Source organism: Harpia harpyja, chromosome 9 (assembly GCF_026419915.1).
Source record: "Harpia harpyja isolate bHarHar1 chromosome 9, bHarHar1 primary haplotype, whole genome shotgun sequence".
In the NCBI taxonomy this organism is placed as follows: domain Eukaryota; kingdom Metazoa; phylum Chordata; class Aves; order Accipitriformes; family Accipitridae; genus Harpia; species Harpia harpyja.
Window position 1 is genome coordinate 32,222,601 of NC_068948.1, and position 27,572 is coordinate 32,250,172.

At 56.8% G+C, this 27,572-nt stretch overlaps 1 protein-coding gene across 3 annotated transcripts; it reads right to left on the reverse strand.

Annotated features, from left to right (window-relative positions):
- Nucleotides 1-1,034: 1,034 nt before the first annotated feature.
- Nucleotides 1,035-27,388, reverse strand: ACACB (acetyl-CoA carboxylase beta). 3 transcript variants are annotated; one of them, XM_052797486.1, is made up of 53 exons: nt 27,121-27,380; nt 26,191-26,615; nt 23,035-23,167; nt 22,411-22,549; nt 22,010-22,119; nt 21,750-21,831; nt 21,173-21,271; nt 20,744-20,853; nt 20,373-20,483; nt 19,992-20,201; nt 19,563-19,733; nt 19,100-19,261; nt 18,713-18,876; nt 18,088-18,238; nt 17,901-18,004; nt 17,158-17,239; nt 16,491-16,636; nt 16,263-16,413; nt 15,987-16,121; nt 15,323-15,469; nt 15,016-15,204; nt 14,593-14,693; nt 14,423-14,511; nt 14,218-14,342; nt 13,692-13,805; nt 13,490-13,603; nt 12,994-13,083; nt 12,768-12,886; nt 12,374-12,511; nt 11,812-11,911; nt 11,610-11,717; nt 11,361-11,417; nt 10,908-10,949; nt 10,615-10,830; nt 10,359-10,514; nt 9,539-9,742; nt 8,846-9,001; nt 8,334-8,456; nt 7,845-8,114; nt 7,406-7,503; nt 7,117-7,237; nt 6,803-6,913; nt 6,116-6,259; nt 5,912-6,032; nt 5,650-5,746; nt 5,360-5,456; nt 4,990-5,125; nt 4,489-4,666; nt 3,918-4,030; nt 3,100-3,254; nt 2,674-2,844; nt 1,865-2,001; nt 1,035-1,735 (listed from the first exon to the last, which is right to left on the reverse strand). In XM_052797486.1, exons 2-53 carry the CDS (start codon nt 26,604-26,606, stop codon nt 1,609-1,611), a joined length of 7,140 nt encoding a protein of 2,379 aa, XP_052653446.1. In that variant the 5' UTR covers nt 26,607-26,615; nt 27,121-27,380; the 3' UTR covers nt 1,035-1,608. The 3 variants fall into 3 exon arrangements, with proteins under 3 accessions (XP_052653446.1, XP_052653444.1, XP_052653445.1); XM_052797484.1 differs by lacking the exons at nt 1,035-1,735; nt 1,865-2,001; nt 2,674-2,844; ... (13 more) ...; nt 8,846-9,001; nt 9,539-9,742 and having other exon boundaries at nt 10,456-10,830; nt 12,374-12,493; nt 27,121-27,388; XM_052797485.1 differs by lacking the exons at nt 1,035-1,735; nt 1,865-2,001; nt 2,674-2,844; ... (13 more) ...; nt 8,846-9,001; nt 9,539-9,742 and having other exon boundaries at nt 10,456-10,779; nt 27,121-27,388.
- Nucleotides 27,389-27,572: the final 184 nt, after the last annotated feature.

Genomic DNA, 27,572 nt, shown 5'->3' on the forward strand with positions numbered 1-27,572 from the left:
TCCCTGGCTCAAATCCTCCAGGAGAATAAGAGTTTACAGGTATTTACTGTATGAACTCTTTCTCCATGCTGTCAACCTATTCCTGAAAATCCTGTAGCTAAATGCGTGAAAGAGCTCTGTTTAGGGACAGGCATTCACAGGAGGATGCTACGAGCTGCTCTCTACTAAAGCAGTTTCTGTGCTGCAGGAAGGGGGCTGCACAGCAGCAGAGGCACTGGCCCCTTCTCAGCTCCGCCGCATTTATACAATGACAAAAGAAAGAGAGGTCAGGAAAACTTGCTTGAGAACTGTGGTCACTTTATTGGTGGTGGTTTGGCTCCCCTACGGCAAGCACCAGCACCCCCCCTTCCCCGACAAAGTGCAGTGACACCTTTCAACCCAGAAAACATCTCGTAACACCCTTTCCACCCCTGCCCCCAGGACAGGGAGACCTCCCTGCAGACCCTGGTGGGACTCCCCAGCCCAGGCATGACCAAGGAGGTGTCCGACACCTCCACACCACAGCAATACTAGCACTGCACTCGAACCAGGCATCCCACCTTCCATCACCGTCATGCCTCCCCATTTGCGGGCCAAAGCTAAACCTGTGCTGGTGAAATGATGCACCCACACTGCCAAAGGCACTGGAAAAGACATATTCAAATTTCCCCTCTGTGAACCAAACTGATTAAAGGCCACCTGGGAAGCAAGGTACGGGTCCGAGCAGATGGAGAGCTCACCATGGCTCACCCTGTGCTTCAGCAGAGGAAGCGGGTCGCTGAGGCAGGACCACCCAGAGCCGTGTCCTCCCTCCTCTCCGTCCTCCACAGGAGCCGCAGGCTGAAAACCCCTGAAGGAGCTGTGGCCATAGCCAGAAAGGACACGAGACGGGTGAGAGGAACAGTTGGGTCAGTCAAACCATGGTGGATCCGTTGATGTTCCTGCTGCAACAGCTCCCAGCACAGCTCACTGATGTCTTTTCTAGGCCATCAGCTACTCATAGTCACAGCTACTGATCACTCCCCAACAAGGGGAAGGATGAGACAAACTGCTCCTCAGAGTTCTTGAGTTTATTTTACAACATCAGTTTGAGACTGCTTCTTAAGCAGGGTTACATTTCCTTGTGCTGGTGCCTGGTCAGCCTCAACAGGGCTGTATGGAGACCTTCTCCTCTGTCCCGCTCCCCTGTGGTGCCTGGACCAGTTGGTTTGTACTTCCAGCTCCATCCAGACTCACGAGACGTGTCTGACACTGGGGCTTGCTTTAAAGACTAAGGCCAGGGCTTGCAGCTAAAACACAGTAAAATATTTTAGATTCTTTTTAAAACCAACTTCTGCACCAGGTTCAGACTCCAGACTTGGCTTAGGACATGTTTATCTTCTGCCAAGCTGCCCCTCTAATGAACACCCCCAACGCCAGAGAGAACTCTGCACGGATGGCAAGACCATCTTCATGGCTTAAAATACAAACACTGGCATCCTTTATTTAGGCACACAGGTAAGAGTCCAAGGCTTCAGTTCAAGGGCTGAAGAACCGGGTGAGGACGTGAGGTCTGGCCTCTGAGCAGCAGCATGTCCTGGTGCCCCTCCTGCCCCGCGGCAACTGCCCTGCACGCCACCGGCCACTGGCTCAAGATAGGCCATCATTATCCACCGTTGACAGGAGATGGGCGACCCGGGCCTTCTGCGCACGGGTGATGTGCTGAGCCATCTGGATGATGCAGTCCATGGCCACCTCGGGGTTGGCTTGGACCAAGCTGCAAGGCAGACGGGAGAGGGCAGCTGCCTTGGAGGCTGAAGGAAGAACCACCTCGTCTCCACCACCTGCTGTCCCCAACCCAGGGGACAGCATTACCCTTTGCATCCCAGCTCGCGCTACCACTTACCTCCGGATGTGCTTGAGCACGTAGTCCCTCTTCAAGTACTTGATGTTCTCCCGGATGGCCGACTGGGTGCCATCGTCCTCTTGCATGTGCTTCTCCAGCCATTCCACCACCACCTGGTTGTTGTCCCAGAGGTAGCCCTGGGGAGAGCAGCACCGTGAGGTGGAGATCCTGCTGCCTGCACAGTCTGAGCCTCTCCTTTCTGCTGTGGCCTCGGGCTTTTTCCTCCCATGACAAAACTAGGCAATGGGATTTTTCTTCTCAGTCCTACACAGACAGCACAGCATGGCACAGCACACTCCCCCACTCCCATGTAATGGCTACTGGGTAAAAGGTTCAGCCTGGAAATTGAAACTCAGGAAACCTTCATGGGCTGTTTAAAATGCAAAAAGTTAAGGTAAAACATGTTTCCTTTGCATGCCCTCATTTCCCAGCTCAGCAAGCACAGGACTGACATGGCGATGTGTGTGTCATGGCACTTGCATTTGAGAGCAGCTCAAGTGCAAAGACCCCACATCTCATTTCTGCCCTGGGAAGCCCTATCTGACTGTAGAAAATGTTTATTTGGGGGCCACCTTGCTACCATTGAGCACCAGCATCCATCTGAGGTCACCTGATTTGAAGAGACAGCCCCAGCCTCAGGGCTGCTCGCCCACCCACCCTGGCACAGGCTGCAGAACAGTAATTCCCGTCACACATTTAAACCCTCAGAGAGGCACCAACGAAATGGCTGAGTGATGGGAGAGCAGTGTGACAGCCCTTGGGACACCTGTGGCCGCAGGGATGCCTCAGGAAGCCAGGGCTGGAAGTACCTTCGCAGCTCCTTCCGTCTCCATGAACCAGCGCCGCAGCATGGACTGGATGTGGATGTGGCTCAGCTCGCTGTTCGCCTTCAGGACCTCCACCTTCACCATGTCCTCCAGCAGCAGCCGGCGCAGCCGCCAGTAGAGGAAGGAGCGGGCATTCTTCCACTCCAGGATGTCCTGCAGAAATGGGGACACAGCCCAGGTTTGCCTTTGCAGAAAGAAGAAGAGCTGATGTGCAGCAACTGCTCACTCACAGCTCGCAGCAGTGAATTTGAAGGCAGCTCTGCTGGGCTGGAGCAGAGCGGCACCCAGGGCAGGAATGGCACATTGAGCTGCAGCCCAGACCCCCGGGAGGGGACTTTGCCTCCTGCCTTCGTGCTGCCACTGCAATACCCCCTGGCCAAGCCCCTTCCCACCGATGCCCTGGCTCACCATGATGACGCCTTTCTCCTGCATGCGGCCCGGTGTGTCATGCAGGTCGGCGAAGTGCACGGCCACCTGGTAGTACATGGGCAGGAGGAGCTCCTCCCGGGCCTTGAGCTGCTTCTCCAGTTCCCTGCGCTGCGCCTCGGACAGCTCAGGGGTCCCTGCAGGACACACCGTGCTGAGTAGCCCACCCACCGCCCCTGATGGGGTCCACAGGGCACTGTGGGGTCTGGGCTCCACTCTGTGCTCCTACAGCAGCCACCTCTGGCACGAAACGGGGCACCCAGTGTCATGCCCCTTTATTTTGCCCAGAGCCCAGCCACAGAAGGCCATGGTCCCGAAGGGGCTGCACCGTGTTCAGTACCGGCTGCAAGAGAGGTGGGAGGTGGCATTTGCAAGGACTTTGTGGGACCATGTTTTAGCGGGGTGGAGGGGTGTGGGGGCAAAGACCTCCCAACGCAGCCCCACCATCCACTGCAGGCAGGAGCCGATCACAGGGTGAAGGGAGACCCAGTGCATTAAAGGCAGCCTCTGTGCAGATCTGTAATGACTATGTGTCATCTCATTAGGTACTGATTCAGCATGGCTATTGCCATTCTTCATCTCAAAGCATGGGAGAAAAGTCCAGCACTGTTTATGGACCCCCCAGGACAGGTTTTAAAGTACCACCACATCCACTTGGCAGGCTCCGCCATCAGAAAAGCCATAAAGAATTTTCACAGAGGAACACTAAAGGATTTCCTGATGATTGCCACCATGGTGTTTGAGCCTCATGCTTTGATTTACTGCTACCAATGCCCACAAGCCGAAATGCCCCCCCTTACCCAGCTGCTCAGCAAGCTTGGCATAAACCGTATCAATCCTTCTCATGGTCTTCACCAAATCTTTCTTTCTGAACTTGATCTCCACTGTTCCTCCAGGCTCCAAAATGCCTCCCCTGGAAGGAAATTTTGGTAAAGCAGGGACTGGTCTGCACGAGAGAATAAATCCTGGGACAAGAAGTCCAGGAAACTCTCTCTTCTAAGAATTATGGAGAGACAAAACCTAAAAGGGTTTTGTTTCCAGTCTGGGATTCTTGTCTACCCTCCCACTCCTTACAGCTTGCATTAATTCAGGTTAGAGAAAAGGCCTCCTAACCCCCAGAACCATGTTTTACTCTCCCAGAGCCTTCGCTAGATGCAGGAGGCCATCCCCAAGGAGACACCTGCCACACTGCTCTGTAAGAATCCTGGAACTTTTAGCTGATGGGTTTGATTAACTAAAGAGTAAAAAATACAAATCTCAAGCGACCGGAGGTCTCTGCCAGTGGGACTATGACTCTGCAGACTCCATGTGCCAGCTCTCATTTCTCCACCCACAGGCTACAGAGGATGCACACATGTTTTGGATGCTGACCTGCTCTCCCTGTCTGCATAGAGCTCCACGTACAGGGGGTTGATGGTGGAGTCGATGACCACCCAGGAGCCTCCCCGCAGCTCCGCGTGTGGTGGAATGTAGACCAGGACAGGCTGCTTAAAATCCCGGAGGCTATCGACAATGAAGGCGCCGAACTTCAGCATTTGGTCGTACATGTCTGAAAGCCAAAGGGACTCAGTGGCTGGGCACCCCGACTGCCGTGGGCCAGGCTATTGCCCCTTGCCTTCTCCTAGCTGCCCAAAGCCACCTTTCTCCATTGGAGAGACCAAACAAGCACCCCAAAACCAGCCCAGCAGGAAGCCACCAAGCCCTGGAACCTGGGTCCTGGCGATGCCCCATCACCTCCCCACCCCAATCCCACATCCTGGAGCGGTGTGGGCAGGACCCTGGTAGGCTGGGTCATCCCAGGACCCCGTGGAGTGGCAGGAGTGCTGGCTGTATGTCATTTCACGGGGATCTGGGCACCCCAAGCATGGGTACCTTTCATGCCGCTGGAGAAGCCTCGCCAGTTGGCAAAGATCATCAGCGGGAGATGCTCCCGGTTGAAGTCCCGAATAGCCTGGGCCGTTTTAAAAGCAGAATCTGGAAACCAGACCTGCCCGGCCTGCTGGATTATCTGCAAAAGATGGCAAGCAGCAGTGCTGAGACTGGTGCTGGTACTTCCTGGCACACCACGCTGGCAGGTTGGTGGCATGTGGTGTGCAAGAGCTGAAAGAAAACAAACTGACCAAGAACCCTTGATTTCACCAGTCTTTAAGGAAAATCAAGACATGCCAAAGGATTACACTAAGCTTTTTCCCTGCTCTCCCTTCCAGCCTCCTCCTGGCTGGACTAAGGTCTCCCCACACACCTTCGCCTCTGAGTCCGGGTTGGCAGGGTCCGCAGGTACCGTCACCTCCACGGTGCGGGTCTCAACAGCGATGACACCAACCGGGAGACCTCCCAGCCTGCAGTGAGGCAGGGTGGCCTCAGCAGAGGCCAGTTCCCCTCCACGCTGCACCCCAGCCCCAGCAGAATGGTTCTACCCATCACCATCCCAAAAGCAGTTCCATGGCCTGGGCTTGAGTGTGCTTGATCGTACATGCAGCCTCCCCACATCACTCTCTGCCCCAGGGCTCCATCCCCTGCTCCCAGCCGTACCTCGCTCTGCCAACCACAACTGTCTGAGCCCACGGCCTCATGATCTCCAGGAAGCTGCCTTGGTCGAAGAAGCCACTCTGCCAGGTCCCCTTGAGAGCTGTAGAACACAGGAAAAAGTGGAGCGGCACAACAGTGAGCACTGAAGGGCTCCCTGTGCACCAACCCACAGCAAAAAGCAGCTTCTGCACCAGGACGAGGGGTCTGGACCTACAAGATACATTTGGGAGCATTGCTGCTGAGGTCTCGGGTTGCCCTCACTTACTTGGATGGGGTCTCCCTGCCAGCATCCACCTGGGGTCGTAGGGGACTTTGGAAGGGACAAAATCAATTTCTCTTTCGATGGGGTCGCTTATGGCGGTGATGGGCACCGGGCTCCGGTTATCCTGCAAGGGAGAGCCCCGAAGGGCAGGTCACCAGCCAGGTATGGGGTAACACCCCACACCGCCATCCTGCAGCACCCTCCTACCTTGGGTATGTACGAGAGCCACTGCAGGATAGTGTAGACCCCCTCAAAGTCATCCGGGACGGTGACATGGGAAACGCCGTTATTATGCATGATCTGCACGCCTCCCAGCTGGTTATTGGATGTGTAAACTTCACGTCCCAACACCTAGCCAGAATTATTAACAGAAACACAGATCAGTCTCTGCTAACACAGGAGTTGCTCCTCCTTGCTCTGTTTGTTCAGTCAAACCTCTGTACAGGCACATCCCCTCTGGTTTGAGGTTGAATTTCCACCTCTGTCTACCAGGCCGATGTTAAAGCAAAGGGATCCTGCTTTAGACCAGTGCATCGGTTTAGCTAAGCAGGTCTCAAATCAGCTCAAACCAGTACGATTCTGCCCAGAGATGGGTCCTGCCCCTGGGACCAGAGCTGAACAGTCCCCATGGCAGCTCTGCCATCCCACTCTGCCCCAGAAGTGATGCACCATGAACTGGCCTCTAAAGCAATACCAAATAGCTGCAGGGTGGCATTCTCTCAATTCTCAGTGAGACGAGCACAGTTGCAGTTCCCCTGCAACTCCTCCCAACAGATCCCATGAGGTGACGTGCAGGGAACTGCCACCTTTTCCCATGGGACAGAGAAGGAGCCCATGCATGCAGTGGTGTGAGGGACAGCGCCAGGGGGAGGACACACAGCTGGAGCGTGGTACCTTATTGAGAGCCGTGACGCCGGTGAGGATGATGTGGGAGTTCTCCACCTGGATGACGCGCTGGCCCAGCCTTACCAGGTACGCACCGATCCCGATGGCACGACAGGTCACCTGGGCAAACACACAAGGACGTGTGAGGTTACTGGAGAGAAAGGGCTGCAGCACAGTCCGCGAGCACCAGGAGAATGATGCTCCGCAGTGGTCTGCACAGTTGGGTTGCACCAGGTCGCTTGTTGTTATTCCCCCCAGGGTGACCTTAAAAGCAAGTAGGAGAGAGGGGAGGAGCGGAGCAGGGGAAGGTCCCACAGCTGTACCATGCTGATGGTCACTATTTCGTCGTAAGCACGAGAGGACTCCCCAGCGATGGTACCGGCGGCTCTCAGGTTTTCCACCCCAAATCCATTGTCCTTCCCAATGATGTCCTTGAGGACATACCTGCAGGGAAAGCAGAGCCACGGTGGTGTGGGCAGAACAGAGGGAAGCACTCACTTTCATGATATGTTTGGCAGGATGCTGAGCCAGGACATGGGAGATGCATCCTGGCGGGGATGTAGGACAGGGCTTGGGGTGGCTCTGTGCACCCCGTGGAATAGCAGGGCTCACCTGGACTCGCCCCCTTCCTCCACGTGCTCACAGTGCACTGAGTTCATGGCGCTGATCCTCGTGTAGTCCTGGGGAGTCAGGTACAGGTACTTGAACCCCTGTAAATAAAGAGGAGGAGGGTGATTTGTGGACCCCCCCTCCATGCACACGCTCATGTGGGACACAGCCCCTCTCCAAACCCAACCAAAACCCACTCCGTACATCAACAGTGGCTCAGGGACCAGGGCTGGACAAAGCAGCCATGCCAGCACTGGCATCTTTATCTCCACCCCACTGGGGAAAGTGAAGGGAACTGCCCCTGTGGCACTGGGTGCAGGTGTGTGCTTACTCCCCAGCATTGATCCCGTAGTTTTATGTCCCAGTTTAGCTCTGGTCCTTCCTTTTCCAAATAAGTCCTCTGTTGTTTGTTGTGATGGCAGGAGGGGAGGTGCCCACACACCTTGTAGGGGTCCACAGGGTCCACCCAGGCCACCTGGAACATGTGCTTTATCTCGCTGGCAAAGCCGATGCGGGCACCGCTGTTGGCAGCAATGTAGACGCGAGGGATGCCTTCGGCCCGCGCCAGCTCAGAGGACCGCAAGAAGACAAGGTCCTCCTCTGGCCCAAAGGAGCCAATCTTGTGTGTGATGTCGTTGCAGATGAGCACGATGTCCCGGCCTTCCGGATACTCGGGGGTCTTGAGCTTCATTTTGAAAGCAACCATCCCCACCTGCCCAAAACAGCACAAGGTCACAGGGCAGGCTCCTCCAGAGAAATGGGGTCAGAGCTGGATACTGCATTAGCCGACAAATAAAAAGCTTGCTTGAGGAGCATCCCCTGGGCTTTAAACACAGCCAGAACGGGGAAGCCACCAGCCATTCCCACGTGCCACAGCACAGCTTCCCTTTGCCCCTCTCTCTTGCCCCGTTCCCAAATCATCCCCTGCTACCTCGTTCCCTCCAGGGACCCTGTTCATCTGCACCAGGTGTCCCTGCGAGTCCAGCACCAGCTCGGTGTACGTCAGGACATCCTTGGGGTGCAGCTCCGAGGAGCCCCACAGCTTGAAGAGAGCCTGCAGAGACACCGCACACAGGATGAGCTGAAAGCACTGGACTGCAGCAGCTCTGAGGCTATTGCCGAGCACAGACACACACTCCTGCAGCAGGCTGGGACTTGGGGTGAGCAAAACTTCGTGTTAGAGCCCCCATGCTGCTGCAGACCTCCTTGCACGTGGCTTTCTGGTAAACATCCTCCATGAGTGCAACTATGGCAATTTGCAAGAGCTAGGAATCAGTTTAGAAACGCTTCATATAACCAAAAGTGTTGGGGCTTGGGCTCTTTTCTTCTTCTCATTTGCCAGCTCAGGGGAAAGGAGTCTTTTCCCCAGATGGGAGTATCTGGGGAGGGTGGGGAAGAAAAGCAAATACCGTAATTTGGAGCCTCCTGCTCAGCTAGACTGACCTGCCTGATCATCTCTGGGAAGTCATACACATAGGTGGTGCCCAAGGACTGCGCCTGGAACCGCTTGGCCTGAAGCAGGTCCTTGGTGACGTAGGGGGTGTTGATGAGCATCCCGTGTTGCAGCCCTTGCTTGTCCCCATATGACTGAAACATGATCTGGAGAGAAGGGCAGAGCATTGGCTGCCTTCCCTGGATGTGCAGGCGAGTCCTCTCTGCAATGCTAAGCTGCAAGAGCCCCGCACGGCTGGAGCACTGCTGAGCTTTGCCTGGCCAAGATGCTTGTGCCTGTGGCTCCACTCGACCAAACAACATGATTTTCCACCCCAGTCTTTGCTATTGAGGGGACAGAGTGCAACGCTGCTGTGCTGCAAGTACCAGCAACACCCTAACACTGACCTTCACCTCCCAGACCAAAACCTGCCTGACTATGCACCAGCAACACCCCTGGGGCTCAGCACCATTTTGGAGCAAAGCATCACCCCAAGGTGCCCAACTAGATGCAGCACGGAGGGGAGTAAAACCAGGCCAGCCCTGGGAATGTTCCTGTACAGTCCCAGGGGCTCTGGAACAGACCAGCATTGCAGGTGCATAAAGATTTTTGCAGAAACCACCCCAAAGCTTCGCTATAGCTGATAGCTGCTCAAGCAGTCATGGTTGGGTTCCCGCTTGCAGCCGCCACCTGCGGTTACTCACGCTGCCGGTGCTGGGGTCCCTCACTTCCTTGTAGAGGCTGATATCCAGGTAGTAGCCAGACTCGTTGGCCAGGACAAGGCGGATGGGGATGGCAGTGGCAGTGGGCGTCAGGCGAATGTTGATCTTCACCTCAGCCTGCAGGACACGCAGCTTCCAGAGGCGGCTGCCGTAGCGCATCACCATGGACCGTACCGACTCCTCAATCTGAGCATGGGACAGCACACAGATGGGTCCGTGGCCCCAGGAACAGCACTGTCCTTGAGCATGCAATGCCAAGGCTAGAGCAGCCCTGTTGCATCTCCACCCCAAACAGTCATTTCAGATTTGCTTTGAGCAAGCCCCTTCCCTCTCTCCATGCCTCCATCCCTGGGGGCTGGTGCTGCCGTCCAACCTCTCCACTGGGGAGAGGGAAAGACGGTGCCCCACAGCCTCTTGAACAGACACAGCCCCACTCCTTCAGACCACACGCTGCCTGGGGGAAGGGCCTGCCACTCACCCTCGTGCCCTCCCATGAACTGCCTGCTTGTCCAAGTCTGTACAAAAATCCCTGATCATTGCAAAGCATGAAATCTCAGCACCTCCCCACAGTGAAGGCCACAGTGAAGGTCTGACACAGAAATTAAGTTGCAGGAGCCTCTGGGGCTGCCAAATCCATCCGCCATCCAGGGTTGGGTGGGCACTGGATGGGACCGAGTCTGATAGCCAGCATGGGGGGTGGCTGCCCGTCCATGCAGTGGTACCGAGCATGGGGGATGATGCAGCCTCCATCCCCAGATCAGCAACATGCTGACAGCAGGAAGCAGGACACCAAGAAACACACCTTGGAGGGGTCCATGATGACTTTCGGGACAAAGTTGAGGAAGATGTGGTTGCAGTCAGTGCGGACGGCAGTGTTGCTGAAGGCCACCTCCAGCTCATCCATCGCCTCCAGGAGCAGACGCTCACCCTCGTTCTGCAGGTACTCGAAGGAAGCCTCCTGCAGCGCACTGGGAATCTCAGGGGCAGCCGGAGCAACCCCTGCACCTGAAATGTGCCCACCTCTGCCCATACACCCGGGGGACCCGGCAGTGCCTTGCCTTGGTGATGAGATCTGAGTGGCGCACGATGGCGCGGATGAAGAAGCGGTAGTCAGTGGCCTCAGTGCCCGCCTGCACTTTGGCAGCCCCCAAGTAGAGATGCATCTTGTGGTTGGCACAGGGAATGGCCGTCAGGTCAAAGTTGCGCATGCGGCTCAACTCCAGCTGGAAGGCAAGTGCTGGCTCCAGGTGCCGGTAGATGCGGTCCTCTGCAAACTGGTGCAGCATAGAGGAGTAAGTGAGCAGCCGGTCAGGCAGCGCTGGACGGGTTCTGCTCTAACCGCAGCTCTTACCTCGTCCCTGGCTCTGAATGTGAAAAACTTCGGGAATTCTCTCTAGAGCAAAGGGGAGAGAGACCTCAATGTGAATAATCCTGGCATGCAGAGGATTTTTCCAATTTTCAGTGAATTCATTAAAAAGAAAAAATCTTGCAAGCTTCCTCTTCCCCCAAAGGGAAAAAAGCTTGGAATAATCAACACCTTTTAAAGGCAACTTAAAGCTATGGAGTGGCCACGCAGGAACCATGCGTTACTGGAGACATTAGTGGCATAAAGGATAATACAGGAGATAAATCACTCATTGAATCCCTCATTAATTAATTCCCAGCTCCTGATGCACAGTAGGTACATCCATCATGTGACGCTATGTCTATAAGGTACTTAGAGATGTTTCTAGGTATTTTAGAGAGGTGGAAGCACAATGTGTCTAAAGTCACTCTGCCTGTCGGCAGCTCGGTTTGCACTCACCTGCTGGGCAATGAGAAACGTGATTCTTCGGAGACCACAGTTGACGAGGACGTTTTTCTACATAGAAACAGAAGACTCCACCAGTCACGAGAGCTTAAACATCTCCACTGAGGGAGCAAACAAAATCCAAGCGGCTGCCACGGGGTGCAACAATTTGGGGAGCGCTGCATGGGGATGAGGCAGTGCCTTGGGATATGGTGTCCTGGCTTGCAGGGTCCACAGAAAGGGGATGTAGCCACAGAAACAGACCTTGGACTGGGCAAAGGCTCTGAAGATGGGCACTAGCTTCTCGTCTTCCATGTGGTCAGCCCAGTGGAGCGCGATGTTGAGGATATGGATCGGCTCCTCACGGACATTCTGGCAACAAAACCCCCCAGTCAACCCTGACCAGCAGCACCACTGCCATGCCAGCACCACCTGGGGGGGGGGACAGCAATGGCATCGTGCTCACCTTGGCATCCTCCTCCTCGTAGACACTGGCTCGTGCCTCACTGAAGAGCGCACTCTCCGAAGGCGAGTTGGCAAAGCACGAGATCACTTCATCAAAGTTCCTGCCCAAATGGTGGGGATGGGGTGACACGTCAGCACATTGTGCCCACCACCTGCCTGAAGGGCACAGCGCCAGGGACCTGCTGCGGCACGGATGCGGGTACCAGCACAGCAGCCAGGGGCATGCACTGGCTCAGCCTGGCTCCACCAGCCCACAGCTAAGCCACAGCTCATGAAATACAGCTCTGAGCGCTGCTATGTTAATGTGCAGATGCTTAACCTGCCCCAGACAAGCTTCCCCCAGGCTCCACGTGCTCCCAAAAGACATGTCATGACCCCACCAGTTAACTGTCTTACTGAAAATACCCAGCCCCAACCTCCAGCTGCAGGAGGAACAGGAGCTGCCCCAAGTACTGCCCAGCCACTGCCAGCTTTGGCTCTTCCACCCCCTTTTGCTCTCTAACGATTGCAGCGGCACCCAAAAGGCACATGCATGACCAGCCAGGCGTGTCCTGCACCCCCACCTTGTGAAGTCTTCAAATCTCTCGAAGGCCACCATAGCTCCCATCCGCTGGCTCAGAGGAGAAAAGCCACTGTCCATGAAGAGCTCAGTGCTGTGCCGGGCCAGGTCAGGGTTGGAGATGCTGATGGGGACGGACATCCTGCATGGGGGAGCAAGGAAGCCATCAGCCATGAGTGGAGGCACCGCTCCTGGGTCCAACAGGGACCACGCAGGTCCCACATGGGACCCTGACCCAGAGAGGGCTCATCTTGCTCCACTGGCAAAGGGAGAGTGCGGTGGGCAGTTCCCTCTAAGGGTTCCCGCATTTTGCATGGAGAAGATGATACAAGCCCAACAGCTTTGCAAAAAGGACCATGTGCCGGGGGAGCAGGATGGGGGTGCAGAGGCCTCCATACCTGTTTGGGTGAGAGGAGGGCAGCACGAACTGGAACTCCACCAGGCAGGTACCATCCGAGAGCTGCCGGTGCTGCAGGCTGTTCAGTTCGTAGGCAAGGTACCCGCGCCGCACGTACACCTGGGGAGGGGGGTGGCAGGAGGTACCGCCGTGACCCTGCCACCACCACACACATCCATGCCACCCCCCAGAGCTCACATGCCCCCCATGACGCCCCCAGCCCTCACCTCCAGTGCCGCCATGCGCACCACCTGGTTGGTATGGTAGAAGAAGATGGGAAGCACGTCAAAGATGGTGGTTTCCGAGAGGATCAGTTTCTGAAAGAGAAAGGGAGAAAGCAAAATTTAGGGCAAGTATGAAGTGGGACCCCCTTGCCCCATCGCGGGATGGGGGATGCACGTTCCAGAAGAGTCCCTCAATGTGGGGCTGGGCAGGACTGGCCACTGGGGTGCCATGGGACAGCCAGCCCACCATGGGGATGCTGCCAGACCCAGATGTGGATCCACATGTCAGCCCCCCACCAAATGGGGTGAGGAGCAGGGGATGGGGACTGGCAGAAACGGGGTGCGCCCTCTCCTCTGGTCTGCACAGGCACTGACAGTGCAGCAAGGCTTCGATTGCTTTTTTGGCTATTTTTAAGGCTAAGACACTTGCAGCCAGACCTCCTCACCAAAGTCACCCGAAAGCCAAATTCCCTCTGTGGAAAATCGCGTGATTCCCAACCTTCAGGTTTTCAGGGCAGTACTCGTGTCCGTACATGTTGATAGCGGAGAGGAAGATGGACTCCACCTGGTTGTACCGCAGCTCATAGGAGGGCAGGTGAGATGCAATGAGCACCTGCAAGAGGAGAGGTGGCTGGGAGCACAGGGGACGGGGACAGGGATGTGGACAGGGATGCAGACGGCACAGCGTGGCACTCGCTGACCTGCCGGGCTCTCAGCGCCACTTTGGAGTGCTCGGTCTTGCTGAGCTGCGTCAGCTCATGGAGGATGGCCGTCAGCTCCTCCGTCAGTGTAGGGTCGCGGCCACACAGCTGGTCCTGCAATGCACGCACCACTATGGTTCGGCTCGGGGCCCTCACTGTGGGGTGGCTTTACCCCACAACCCCAGCCCCACACAGGCAATGGGGACAAGACCCGAGGCACTAAAACAGGCAAAATGCTGCTCTTTGAACCAAGTGCAGCAATGCAATGCTACAGAGGGGAGATAAAGTCCCCCTAACAAGGCAGGAATGGACACTTGAATGCAAAACCCAAACCCTGGGAATGCATTAAACAGAAAAAAAGAGGTTTCTCAGCTGTCTGCCTGCTTTCAAGGGGAAAGCACAGGGCTGCGACAGCCACCCACAGCTGCGTCCCATCCTGCAGCAATGCAGAGCTTGCCTCAGCTTACAGGCTTTTCCCTGCCACCAGCCTTTACTTCTGGTATCTTGGGGCATGGGCTGTACTCACAATTAACATGGTCACCAGTAGGTTCTTCTTTGCCACCTGGGCGTGAGAGAAGATGCTCTCCAGCACAGAGTTCATGTCAGGTTTGCACTGCTCCCGCAGGCTGATGACGCACTTGTCGTAGTGAGCTGCGGGGCAGAGCATGGTGAGCCCTGCAGATCCCCCAGAGAGCCCCACAGACCCCTCTGGAGAGCCCCCAAGCCCTCACCGTGTTGGAACTGTGTCTCCACTTGCAGGTAGCGTCTTAGCAGGTCCAGCACCACTGCCTTCATGTAGCCCCCGATGCCGCTGCGGTACCTGGGGAGCAGAGAGCCCAGCATGCTGCAAAGGGGGGACACACCGGGGATTGGGGGGGATCACAGACAGTGTGGGGCTCACCTCTGCACCAGCTGCACCAAGCTCTGCGTGTTCATGAAGAAGACCTCCCGCTCAGCCTTCTTCTGCAGCGTGGCCGCATGGGTGTCCAGCACGTTGGCGATCTGCATGGAGAGGGCACAGGGTCCAGTGCAGCTTGGGGCCAGCATGGCTGCAGGGCTGCCAGCTCCCTGGCTTGCCTGGGGACAGTGCTGTTGTATGCAGAGCCTTTCGTTTGGTTTTTTTTTTTCCCCCAGGTGAAAAATGCAAAGTGACAATAAATGCAAAAACGCAAGCATAAAAACACAAGCATAAAACCACAAATGTTTCCCTCGCTTATTTAATAACATCTCTTGGCAGGACAAATTCAGGCAGAAACTCCTAACTAGCTCTAGCTAGAAAGGAAGCGAAGGTCAAGCTGGGGAGTGCAGCCCCTGCACCACTCACCTGCTGGCTGGGGAAGCGGCAGAGCACAGAGGTGATGTTGCTGGCATACTGTGCCATCACTTTCCGGATCGACTTCTCCACGGACAGGGGGATTCTTCCTGAAATGCTTGTCATGATGTCCTGCAGCTCCAGGAGGGGCAGGGAGGGGTCCCGCAGGGTCTTCATCAGCTGTGCCACCCACTCCTTCACCTGCAGGGAGCAGAAGCTGGTGCTGCCCGCACCCACTGGCGCTGCCCATCTTGCCATCACGGCAAACATGAGGCAATGGGGCAGGACACCTGGACTGCCTTCACCTCCCAGCACCCACCTTGGTGCTGAAGTAGGGCTCAGGCAGGCAGTACCCGTTCATGACATTGGTAAGATTGTCCAACACTTTGCGGAGAACCTGGTGCTGCTTCTCGCCAGTGATGGGGAGGGTCTGCTGGGCTGGGAGGCCCCCCGTGAATGGCTGTGCCTGGAGGGAGCAGAGAGAGGTGGGCTGGCCCTGGTCCTTGCTGACATGGGAAGGACCCCCACAAGAGCTGCAGCTGCCCCAGAGAAACCACACAACCCCTCCAGCGTTTGCTTTTGGTTAGATACAGAGGAAGCACCTAACATTCAGCTTCATGTCTCTGCCAGTGCCCCAACATGTAAACAATGCAGAAAAATTGGAGATGTAGACAGAGTGCTATAGATACACAAAAAATTGCACATAAGCTTCTGCACACTAAGTAAGCGTGCATGGGATGCTTACGCAGAGCAACACCATGGCACGCGGAGCAGCCACTCGAGCCCCAGCGCAGCCGGCTAGGGGATGCAGCATGGCCATGTGAGTGCCACCCTGTGCCAGCATGAGGACACATCCCTGCTGATGCCCCAGTCAGGGCAGCTCCTCCGTTTGTCCCGCAGTGAGTGTCCCCGATGCCCTGCAGGATGCTGTTTGGGAGCAGACAGGAGGGAACAGCAGCGTGGCCAGCCCCCAGCAGACTCACGGGCTTCACTTTGGTGGGATCATCCAGCTCGAGTCGGGCTATGACGCAGCCCGCCTCCAGCAGCGCGCCTGGCCGCTTGATGTAGTGCACTTGCCCAGCCTCCTCCACCGCCAGCGTCATGATGATCTTCATCACCTGGGTGAGGACAGGTGAAACAGTCACCGAGCAAGCAGTGCCCGCACGCTGCAGAGCACCTCAAGCATTGGTGGGTTTCATTTTCGCCATCCACCAGCATTGCAGGAACAGAGCCCCTCCAAACTCTTCTGCAAAACTCACCTCAATCTCCGCAACAACATTCCCCTCAGCCACGTGGCCACCATCCTCCACCCTGTACTGCAGCAGCTTCCCTGCAGAGGGTGAACGCAGCACCGTCGGGTCCTTCTCCTTCTCAAAGTCGCATGTTTTGTTGCCGATGGTGATGCGGTATCTTAAGGAGAGTGAAAGGTTTCACCAACCGGCTGCCGTTCAGCAGGGAGGGCCAGTGGGGGCCCAGTGAAGAAGTACCTGTCAATCTCCTCCTTCATGTAGGTGGTGTAGCTGTTGCCGTCATAGGAGAGCAGCAGCCCGCCGTCGTTCAGCCGGTGCACGTCTATCTCTATGTGAGTGCAGTTCATGATGATGACGTACGTCGTCAGGGACTGGCGGGCAACCTGTGGGCAGCAGCCGGGGAGAGGCCTCAGTGCAACCCCCTGAAATGTGTGCAACAGCCTTTCTGGGGGCTGGTGGGAATGGTGGGGGCTGAGGAACATCTCCCCATGCTTGTTGCAAGGGTCGGTGCAGGAGCAGCATGCTGCCATGGGATGGGGCTGTGCTGGGGAGGGCAGGAGGCAGCAACCTCAGGCTGCACCAAAGAGCTGGTTCAACTTGCAGCCTGGAGCTCAGTTAACTCACAGCTCACCTGCTGCTTTCATTGTAAGTAGGGAGTTTTTGCATGAAGTTCAATTGGGTTTAAAAGCAAGAAAAGGAGATCCTTTATTAAACTTGGGGCAAAAGGATGTATGAAAATGTCTGTCTAGTTAAAATGAGGTTATTAACCTCATTTTTATGTTGCTCATTTTTAAAGGACAACCTTGTATTTATTGCATCTTTTCCCTTCAGGACAGGAGCACATGTCCCTGTCCCCGTGAGAAGTGCCGCGGCCAGTTTGGGAGGAGCACAGCCCAGCCCTCACCTGGAGAACATACTTCATGCCCTCATAGATGAGCTCCACGTCAACGATGTTCAGCAAGGAGGCTGCTGGCAGCACCTGCCCCCTGAAACACAACGGACAGGTCTGGCACCACAAGTATTGCTTGCCTTGCATGCCAGCGAGGAGCCAAGTGTGCAAGTTGTCAGCAGTGCTGCTGGCGTCGGGCCATGCGGCCTCTGAGCTGACTGCTGGAGAGTGCGAAGGTGACTGGAGGGAACAACCATCTGCTTTAAATGACCTACGTGAGCACCTTGTAAAAAAATGCATCCGGAGGCAGGCCAGACACCAGCAAAACATGCTCAGATAAGGACGCGGGGGAGAGCCCCGGGTGTCCTCCAATGCCAGAGGAATAACCTTGACATTCAAGTGCAAAAAGAAAAGCAAGCTGCGTTCAGCCAAGCCACTTTCCCTTGAAAGATATTTTCCCAAACATGTGAAACTTTTTCTGCTCTCCAGACAAAGCGATAGCTGAGAAGCCAGAGCTGTGAGTCACAGCAGGTACCCTTTTTCGCCGGCTGTTGCAGTGCCACAGGCACTGCCTCCAGATTTGCAAAGCTTTTGCAGCAAAAGGGGAAGGAAGATGGCCCAGGGAGAGAAAAACTCAGGCCTCCATGCTTGCAGGAGCCACATGGGCTGCCAGGAGCAGCCCTTTAGGACATGCAATGCCTGTAACCCCTGTGCCCATGGCATGGCCAAGCCCCTGTCAGGCAGCCCCCACTCCACACCTCTCCAGTGAGTGCAGGAACTCGGTCATGCACGTTCTGAAGGCGGCATCCGCGACGTTCAGGGCACCGCAGACGACACCCAGCATTGTGTCTGGCTTCTCTGCCTGGGGGGGTGGGAGAAAATAACAGGGTTTGGGTCTTACACCAGAAGGGGAGCAGTGACCCCAGGGTGGCCAGTCTCCCCCACCTGCACTTTCTCGGCAATCAGATGGTCCAGCCAGCCGGTGTCTATCTCGTTGTTCTGGAAGCTCTCTGTCTCCAGCAGCTTAATCAGATACTCTACTGTGGTCCGGAAATCCCCGCGGATAGACAGCTCTTTCAGGGCAACCACCATGTTCCTTTTAGGGAGCAAACCCCTCCATTAATGACCAATGAGGTGGTACTTGGCTTTCAGCAGAGAAAACTGGGGAACCACAGAGACTGGGGTGATGAGTTCCCGAGCCCTGGGCGCCCTCATGCCTGGATGAAACAGCCCCACAGTCAGCATTGACTTAATGAAACACTTAAATACCCAAGACAGACTCATTAAATTTTGCTCAATTACTGAATGACCATTGCTGTTCACTGGCACTAAGCACGTGCTTAGCAGATCACTACAATGTGACTTTAAGGATCACATTGATAAACTGGGGCCATAGCACCACCACAGTCCAAAAACTTTGGCTTTGGCCAGTCTCCGCAGCACAAACAACCTGCTCAGCACAGTGGCACCATTCTGGTCCTCTAGGATAAATGCCACTTTTTCCAGCTCATGCATCAATTGCGAATCTTCCCGGGGACACCTGCTCTCCACGCCATCCCACTGCACTCACGAGATGGCCTCCTCCCGGTTCTCTCCCCACGAGAAGCAGTGCCCGAACTGGGAATCGGCGAATTCATGCAGCCCCCCAGCCGCCGCCACACTGAAGTACCCCCAAACGTTCTTGCTGCTGCGGAAGTTCAGCTCCTGCACTGTCCCCGAGCTGGGCTTGAAACCCTGGGTGAAGACAGAGCAGAAGACATGGAGAAACCAGGCTTGAGACTCATGCAGAGTAAACAGGGAAGGGGAATCCCTGTGCCATTTATTAGTCTGCACGCGGATCTCACCGATCCCATGGCTTTAATGCCCATGAACATTGTCCGGCTGAGGAGGACCGTGCCCCGTACAACCCTGTCCCCACATGCAGGGAGAGTGCACTAGAGTCCGTCTCCCGGCTCACCTCCTCGGGGTTCTCACTGGTGATCCGGGCAGCGATGACGTGGCCCCTGGGCACTGGGGTGTTGGTGGGGCTGTGGAAGCAGATGGGTGTATCGCCCCAGGGGGTCTCCCCATACAGCACCCGGATGTCTTTTATCCTGTGCAAGGGGATGCCCATTGCAATCTGCATGAGAAACGAGGACTTCAGCTGCCAGAACAAGACTTTAGCATCAAAATTACAAGCGGGAGACATCGATAGGTGGTCTGAATGAAGAGCAAGGGGAAGAGGCATCATGCTGCAGGCAGCTGCTCCCGGCAGGGAGCCAGAAGCGAAGGAGGAATGCTACATTGCTTCTGCCTGCACCCTACATGCTGTTATGTGGGACAGCTTCCCTCTGCCAGGCTCCAGCCTAGCACTTCTCCCTAAATTACAAAATTGCTTCACCTAACACGCCTCACAAAGTCACCTGTGTGCATTCAGGTACCTGCAGCTGGGCAGCAGGGAGGTTGACATCCGCAATCATCTCTGTGCAAGGGTGCTCCACCTGCAGGCGCGGGTTCAGCTCGAGGAAGTGGAAGCTCCCATCCTTGCTGTAGAGGTACTCAACAGTGCCCGTGCTCACGTAGCCAGCCATCTGGGCCAGGCGGACTGCACACTGCAGGAGAGGGCGAAACCACCGTGGAGAGTAATGACCCTCTGTTCACTGCAGCAGAGTCGGGGTCTCCCAAGCAAAATGGCAGCAGTGTCCTTGCATGGACCCAAGAAGACAAGCAGGGCTGGGGATCCCCTCTCAGATTGGGGGGTCCCTCCCTTCCTTCGAAGCTTCAGGTGCCAAAAAACACAATAAACCCAGCAAGGATCAAACCAGTTTCTCACTAAAACTTTGTACTGTCCTAAGACCAGGGCCACCCACCTGCTCCATCACCTCAGTGACGGAGGGTGCCGCAATGGTGGTGGGCGCCTCCTCGATGATCTTCTGGTGCCGGCGCTGGATGGAGCAGTCACGGCCAAAGAGGGAGATGGCATTGCCATACTCATCGGCCAGCACCTGCACCTCCAGGTGCCGCGCATGCTGCGCCAACTTCATCAGGAAGACAGGGGACCCAGGCGCCTCCGCCTGCACCTGCGGTGAGGGAGAGGGTCATGCTCTGGCATCACCCCCCAAATTCATCCCAGGACAGCAGCAGATCCTGTGGCGAGCCCAGGTGGGAAGCACAAGATGCCTAGAGTGTGAGCAGGACCCTGCTGCATGCCCCAAGATGGGACGGGGATGGGGGCTCCGGGCACCTCTCACCTGCCGGAAGCAGGTGCCAAATTCCTCCGCTGCCTCCACTTTTCGGATGCCTTTGCCCCCACCGCCTTCTGCTGCCTTGATCATCAGTGGGTAGCCAATCCTCTTGGCCACCTGAGGGGGCACAAGGACTGGGGTGACTGAAGTGCTCTGGACCCCAACCCATCACCCCCACAGTCCACCCTGCCCCAGCCCCATGCATCCCCAAGCAGGATTGCCCCAAGCCGCATCCATGCAGAGGGACGAACTGCTGCTGAAACATCCTTGCATTGCTGTCACACATGCTGGGAGGCCAAAAGGCACAGGGCATGCAAGCTCTGAAGAGAAATAATGGTGGATGGGAGACAAGCAGCTGCCTGTGGGCTCAGCTTTACCTCCAGGCCTTCCTCCACATCCTTCACACAGCCCTGCACGTACGTCTCGAGGGGGATGCTGATCATCTGCCGATGCTTCTGGTCCTCCTCGGACCACTGGGCCACCAGACCTGTGGGCACAGCCAAGGCTACAGTCACCACCAGGGTGGAATGGCTGGGGTGGCATGCTGGCAGTGCCCAGGGAGCTGAGGACCCCCATGTTGGCACATGCCATTTCCCCTGTTTCCAGGCACCCCCATCTCCAAACACCCCTGTGCCTGAACCAGCAGCTGCTCAGCTGCAGTGCGGTCCCCAATATCTGGAGCCACTCTGTGGCTAGATGGGCCAGGGACCCCAACCCTGGTGCTTGCTTTGGGGGAGAAGGAGGGGCAGGGAGGAGAGAAATGGGGGAGCGGGGAGGGTGTGCAGGGCTGGGGAGGAGGCGCTTACCACTCCCGCTCCACGGCAGCGTGGGGATCTGGACCGTCTGAGCCACAATGGTGGAGGCGACTTTGTCCCCCAGTGCCCACATGGCATCACAGGGGGGACCTTCGAACAGGGAGGGAAGGGGTGAGCTGGGCCAGCCTCACCAGCCAGCCTGTCCCCATCACACGGATGCTGCAGAAAGCTGCTCCCCACTGAGCTTGCACCATCAGCCCTTCTGCAAAGAGTGGAGACGTGGGAAACCCCGCCAAACCCACTGCCCGGTTCAGGATGGAGCTTGATCCTTCTCCAAGTGGGCACCTGGGCTGTCCTCTGGCTGGGCAGACTACGAGGTCTGGTCCCACTCAACGTTCCTCTGTAAATGCTGCATCATCATGAGCATTACAGGGAAAACCCAGAAAACAGCAGGATTCCTGGGACAGCTCCAGGAAACCGGCCTGAGGACTGCCACACCACAGGATGGACATGCCAGACACACGAAACGGGCTTTGACCAGCAGTGTCCCTAAGGAGCGAGCGTGCACGCACACACTAGCCCAATGCCCACTTCTCCCGCTGGCACAGGGAAGGTGGCGAAACCTTACCTAGGAAAGCTATCCCATTTTTCTGCAGCAGCTCTGGCAGCTTGGGGTTTTCCGAGGCATGTCCCCAGCCAGCCCACACCGCCTGGCACAAGAGAAGGAGCAGTGCGAGCTGTTACCTCCCTGCGCTGGCATCCTCCCATTGCCCACAGCATCGCGCCTGCCTCCTCTGCACGGAGGGATGTCACCCCATTTCTGAGTGCCCCTTTGTCCCCATCTGCTTCCCTCGACAAAGAGATGGGAGGCCCGCAAGTGGCTGCTACCTGGACTGGGATCCGTTTGGAAATGTCCACGATCAGCTCCACGTTGGCATAGTTGTTGTTGTTGGCCCCCCCGGGGACAGGCACGTAGTGATCTGCCATTTTGATGTACTCTGAAAGACAGTGCATGGCAGCAGTGGGAGCCAGTCCCCTGAGCCACATCTCACTTGCATGGTGCCCCTTGCACCCTCTCCCCAAATTCTCCATCCCGGGGAGGTTGGGGGGGGTGGGGTGGGTGGGAATTATTTACTCCTGGATCTGGCTGCACAGGAGGAAAGTGCGTGACCCTGGGCTGTGCAGAGCCCCCACAGTACCCGGGCAGCAGTGCAGGGAGAAGGAAAGGGCTGCTCTGGCTCAGCCCCAGGGCGGGGAACATCTCTCACTGGGATGCTTTTAGGAATTACCCGCATTAGCCTTGAGGTCTTCAGGGGTCACCATGACCACGAAACGAATGGCACGCTCGTTTCGGAACATCTCGTACGCCCACCGGCGGATGGAGCGCATGCACTTCACAGCAGCAATGCCATTGTTGGCGATGAGGACCTGGGGGGACGGAGAAGCAGGGTGTCTGGCTGAAACCTCTCCTTGCTGCTGGGCATGGGGCTGGGCATGCGGCCCCGAGGGATGGCAGCATGGAGGTGAGGGCTGGGCGCAGGTGGTGAGCCAAGCAGGGCAGCTGTGCTAACATGGGCACTTTGCAACAGCCGGTTGTACATGCTGGTGGAGCAGGAGGCTCCTTAACAGCAGCTTTGGTGCCTGGCACTGGGGCTAACAAAGGATGGGACTTTGGCCTTCATTTGTGCCAGCCATTCAAAGCTGCTGCAAGCAGTTGCTGTGCAAGGGCAGCGTTGGGAGGGTTTCCAGCCCATGAGGGTGGGTGAAGCCGGGGGATGAACAGCTCTGGGCTGCCCCAGGCTGCCATTGGTCCGAGCCTGGAGGGCACGGGAGTCTCAGGCAACACTCGAGGATGCTGCCATGAAAAGCAACGACCCACCACCCAGGCAAAGGCAGGGGTGCACAGGAAAGACCTTCTCAATGACACGGTTGCCCCCGAAGCAGGTGACGAACTCTGCCGGCGAAGCGACGGTGAAGTCCCGTTGCAGATCCATTTTCCTGTGCTCGCGGCCCCTCTTCGCCAGGTGCAGCCCGGACATGCTAGGCCTGCGGCAGGATGTGATGGCTGTCAGCAAGCCTGCAGTTGCACGAGCAAACCTTCGCCAGGCACGACACGTGCTGCTGCTGGCTCTGGCTTCCCTGGGGGTCGGATCTGCAGAGAGCCCGGCACTGGAGACCAGACTATGCCCCCTCCACAGTTTCTTCCAAGGAAAGCAATAAAACCCTTCACCCTGCTGACACACACAGGCAACATCGGGATTCACCTTCCTCACTACCAGATCTCTGTCATGCATCGGGATCTCTCCAGGGACATTTAACACTCGCTGTAACACCGCAGAGGAAAAGTACTTTTGACTGAGTTATATGGGGCAAGAAATTCGGGGTGAACAGAGGTTCCACAAACAGCCCCCCTGCCCCTCTAGGATCGTTACATGCACAAATGCCCCTTTGCAGCGGCCAAAGTCTGCTGCAAAGCCCCTGCAGCTCCTGGTTCACACCAAGCCCCATTGCAGAGGTGTATCTATCACCCACATCCCCAGACGATGCCTGGAGCAGCCCAGCTGGGTGGTAGGAACACATACAGGGGATGGCACAGAGCATCCCTTCCCCAGCATCCATGCAAGGCAAGCAGGATTGCTGCCTCTAAATCCCATGGCATGAGCACCAGGTCTCCGAGAGGTGCGGCTGGAGGTCCCCCTACAAGACCACCTCAAGCTGCACGAGGGTCACCTAAGGGGGAGCAAAGAGCAGGCAGCGCTGTGCAAGAAACCTTGCAAAGAGCGGGATGCACCACTCCCAGCAGCTGCCTTGGGAATTTGCTCTCGCACAACCTGCAACAACAGCAGCCGCAGCTCCTTGCCAGATCAGACTCCATCCTGCCCGTGCTGCCTGCTCCACAACCCCAAAACACCTTCCCAAGCTCACCATGCTGCTGGCCAGACTCACCCTTACCATGGTTTTCCACTGAAGGCACTTCCATGCCCTCCACAGTCTATTCCCTGTTTCACAGGCCATCACGCATCCCCAAAGCTGGCAGGTCAGAGTGGGCTGTGCTGGCAGCAGGATGGCCGGACCAGCCCCTCCGCAGGCCTCCAGCCCCAGCAGCACTATCAGGCAGCCCTCACGCCTCCCACCTCCTGGCACAGTGGCAGCAGGCACAGGAGGCTCTGGCAGAGCCGGCAACCCATCACAGGCAGGCAGGGACCTCCCTGGCTGCCAGGCACATGCCTTCCTGCAGCTCTGCCCAGAGTTTTAAGCAACTTTCTATTTTAATTAGCAGGTTCACATTCCCCCCTCATAACTCAGCCAGATTTTGAACTGTTGATTGTTATTCCATGGATGAGCTATAAATAAGCAAAGGAAGAAGGACCCCCCCAAATGAGCAGATATCACACGAGTACCACTTGGCACATTTATTTTAAGGGGAAATGTGTCGAAACCCCCTAGGAGGTTGGGAAATGTCCCAATCTCTCCATGCACTCAGGGTATTTTCCAAGTAGCTGGAGCACTGCAGCACCCAATGGTGCTGGGTTTATCGCACTCTGGCACATCCCCCGTGCCGCTCAGCAGCTCTGCTGCTCTGCCAGGGCCAGCCGCACTGCCCACCTCCCTCCCACAACCCTGAACCCCACCACAAAGCCTGTGCCAGCACACCCGTCCCATCCTGCGAACTGCACCAACCACGTCTACAACATGACTCAGGCAGCAACATAAGGAAATTCCTCCCGTGTTAAAGCGCAGATGAGCAGCAGTGTTTCCCACCGGCAGCACGGTGCGTGAAACTGCCCCAAACCCCAGCTAGGCAAGAAGACATTGCTGGGCTGTCAAGTTTCATAACATGTCCCCATAGCCAAAGGTCTTTTATTTTTAACCTGGAGCAGAGCAGCCAGGAGGAGCTAGGCAGCTGCGCTTTGTTTCCAGTTATTTATAATGGCAGTCAGCTGCGCTCGCATGGGAAGCTGCTCTGCACAAGCCAGCAGGCAGCACCGAGCTGCCCCACAGCCCTGCCAGCGCTGGGCAAAAGACACTGCGAAGCTACCCACAGAACAAAGCTCATCCACTTTTTATCAACTCATCGCAAAACGAACTACCAAAGAGCTACTTTTCTGCCTTGAATAATTTATCTGCAATAGTTGCAAGGGCAGAGAAAGGGCAGGAGCAGCTCAGGAACACTCCACGTACCCCACTCCTCCCAGGATGCTCTGTTTGCCCATGTGCAATAGCAGGAGCGTGTAAACATCCCCCGCCATAGAAGGAAAGTACAGGTGGCAGCAGGAGCAGGTCCCAGCCCTGGGGGCACAGGGCAACATTTGCACATGCAGGTGCCCTGTCAAAAGGCTCAGCTCCACTTACGGGTTTACACACATGCCATGAAATGCCTCCAGCAACGGTCATGCACAAAATGCGCACCCAGAAGAACAGCGAGCGCAGGGAAAACACCAGCAGCACCCACTGCTGCCCGTCCGTATGCTCACCACCACAAGCGACCCCAATCTCGTCTTGTCACACAAGAAAATCCCTGCTCCCCGATGTACCCCTGTACTGTGCCAACCACAGCCGCAGCCTGTGCATCAGCACAGCCTTTCCCAGCACCAGGAAGTAGTGCAGGGACAGAGAGGAGTAGCAAAATGAGAGGAAGCTGTGAGAAAACAGGAGCAATTGGGCAATTTGGCTGCAGTGCTGGGGACTGCATTTGAAGGAATGCCATGCACACTAAAAGCACTTTCCACCCTGTTCTTTGACATCCAAAATCGCTGTAACGGAGCAACCCCTGCCCCAGTCCTTGCTGCAGTTGTGCATGTGGCACTGCTGTCACACAGAGCACTTGGGCATGTCTGCTCCTCCCGGGGTGCTGCCATTAACCTTATTATCAGGGTTTTTCATGCAGCACCTAGCCCAAAGGGGCAGGACAGGGGCATCAATTTGGGGCTTCAAGAAACACACGCACATGCACATGCACCCCAATTTTAGCAACAGGGTCCCTGAAAAATGCGCCCACAACAAGTTATCTGCCCACCCCAAACGGGGCATCTTTGGACCACCACTGCTCCCGACCCCACGTGTCATACCTCATGCCGGCAGCAGGCTCCAGCAAGGCGGTCGCAGCAGGGGTCTCGGTGCCAGTGCCCCCCGCCCCAGCCAGGCTGCACCGTCTGCCCACCCTAAAGGCCGCAGCCACCAGCTCATCATCGGAGGAGTTGTCCTCGAAGGAGCCCAGCACAAATTTGGCCAGGGCCGGCCGGCGGAGAGCAGCAGGGTTGTACACCATGATCTGCTCCTGCTCCCCCACCACAGCCTTGCTGGCCCGCGGTGGCGGGTTGGGGGCCGGGGGGCTTGCCCGTGCTGGTGGCTTGGCTATAGTGGGAGCAGCCAGCTGCTCTGCCGGGGTCTGCTCCTGCTTCTCCTCCTCCCCGGCCTGAGGGTTGGACATTTTGGCCCAGACCAGCCACACCAGCACCTGCAGGAATAGGGCAGCCAGCAGCATTCACCTGCCCTGGGGAGAGGCACAGAGACACTCTGTCAGGGAGGACCCCCATCGGCCAGTCTGGGGTCACAGGAGCCACCCCCTAAAACACCAAGGCCTCTTCCCCACTACACCCCACACAGAAGCCCCCCACAACACCCAGCCAGACCCCCCTCCAGCTCAGTCAGGCCACCTGAAGGCTCAGCTGGAGCTATTTTTACTCCCAAAAACAGGAGCAGCTTGGGGTGGCGGGGGGAACACGGACACACACACAGAGCTCTGCTCTGCCTTCACGTGGCACCAAGGGGGCTGAAATGGCCCCCCACCTCCCCAGCTCCTCCCAGCATCCCAAGGATAGCAGTGAGGCCGCCCCACCGACCACTGCCCCAGCTACTCACAGATCAGGGGGCCCTTAAACCAAAACCCCAAATCTCTACAGGCAGTAAAAGCTACGGGCGGTCGTGATGGAAAACCACCACAGCCTCACCACGCTCCCCTCAGCCCAGGCCCCTTCCTGAGGGAAAGAGCCACTCACCATGGGTGCCGAGCTCCGTGGGTCCCCCCCTCTCTCCGCCCCGGCAGGGACAAACGCCCGCTGCGCCCGCCCGTACCGCGACTCCTGGTCACACTTATCTCAGCCGGTCACTCCGTCCACGTCGAGCCAAAAAAGCCGGCGCGGTGCCAGGCCTCAGGGCGAGAGCCACGCCGTGGGGGGAGCATGTGCCCCGGCCCCCCACGTCCCCTGAGTCTCGCGGTCGCGTTACTGTTGCGTTCTTGCATGTGACAGTAACGTCAAGCAGAAATATTTCCCTGTTAATGTGCCTGGAAAACTTCGAGTGGAAAGCCAGGGTGGTGGTGGGGCAGGGAGGGGAGCCTGGTCACGGCCAGGCAGGACACCTGATCCTTGGGGGACAAAAGTGCCCTGGCTCCGTGCCTGGTCATGGGGACAAGGAGAAGGACAAGCTCCCGCACCTGCGGCTTTGCCTC

Excerpts from the sequence above, each read along its gene's own strand:
- ACACB (XM_052797486.1), bottom strand. The coding sequence starts at position 26,606 with ATGCTGCTGGCTGCCCTATTCCTGCAGGTGCTGGTGTGGCTGGTCTGG. Across the intron at positions 23,168-26,190 it reads GAGCCTGCTGCCGGCATGAG|GCCTAGCATGTCCGGGCTGC; the intron begins GTATGACACGTG and ends ATCCTGCCGCAG. Across the intron at positions 10,950-11,360 it reads CGTTTCTCATTGCCCAGCAG|AGAGAATTCCCGAAGTTTTT; the intron begins GTGAGTGCAAAC and ends CCTTTGCTCTAG.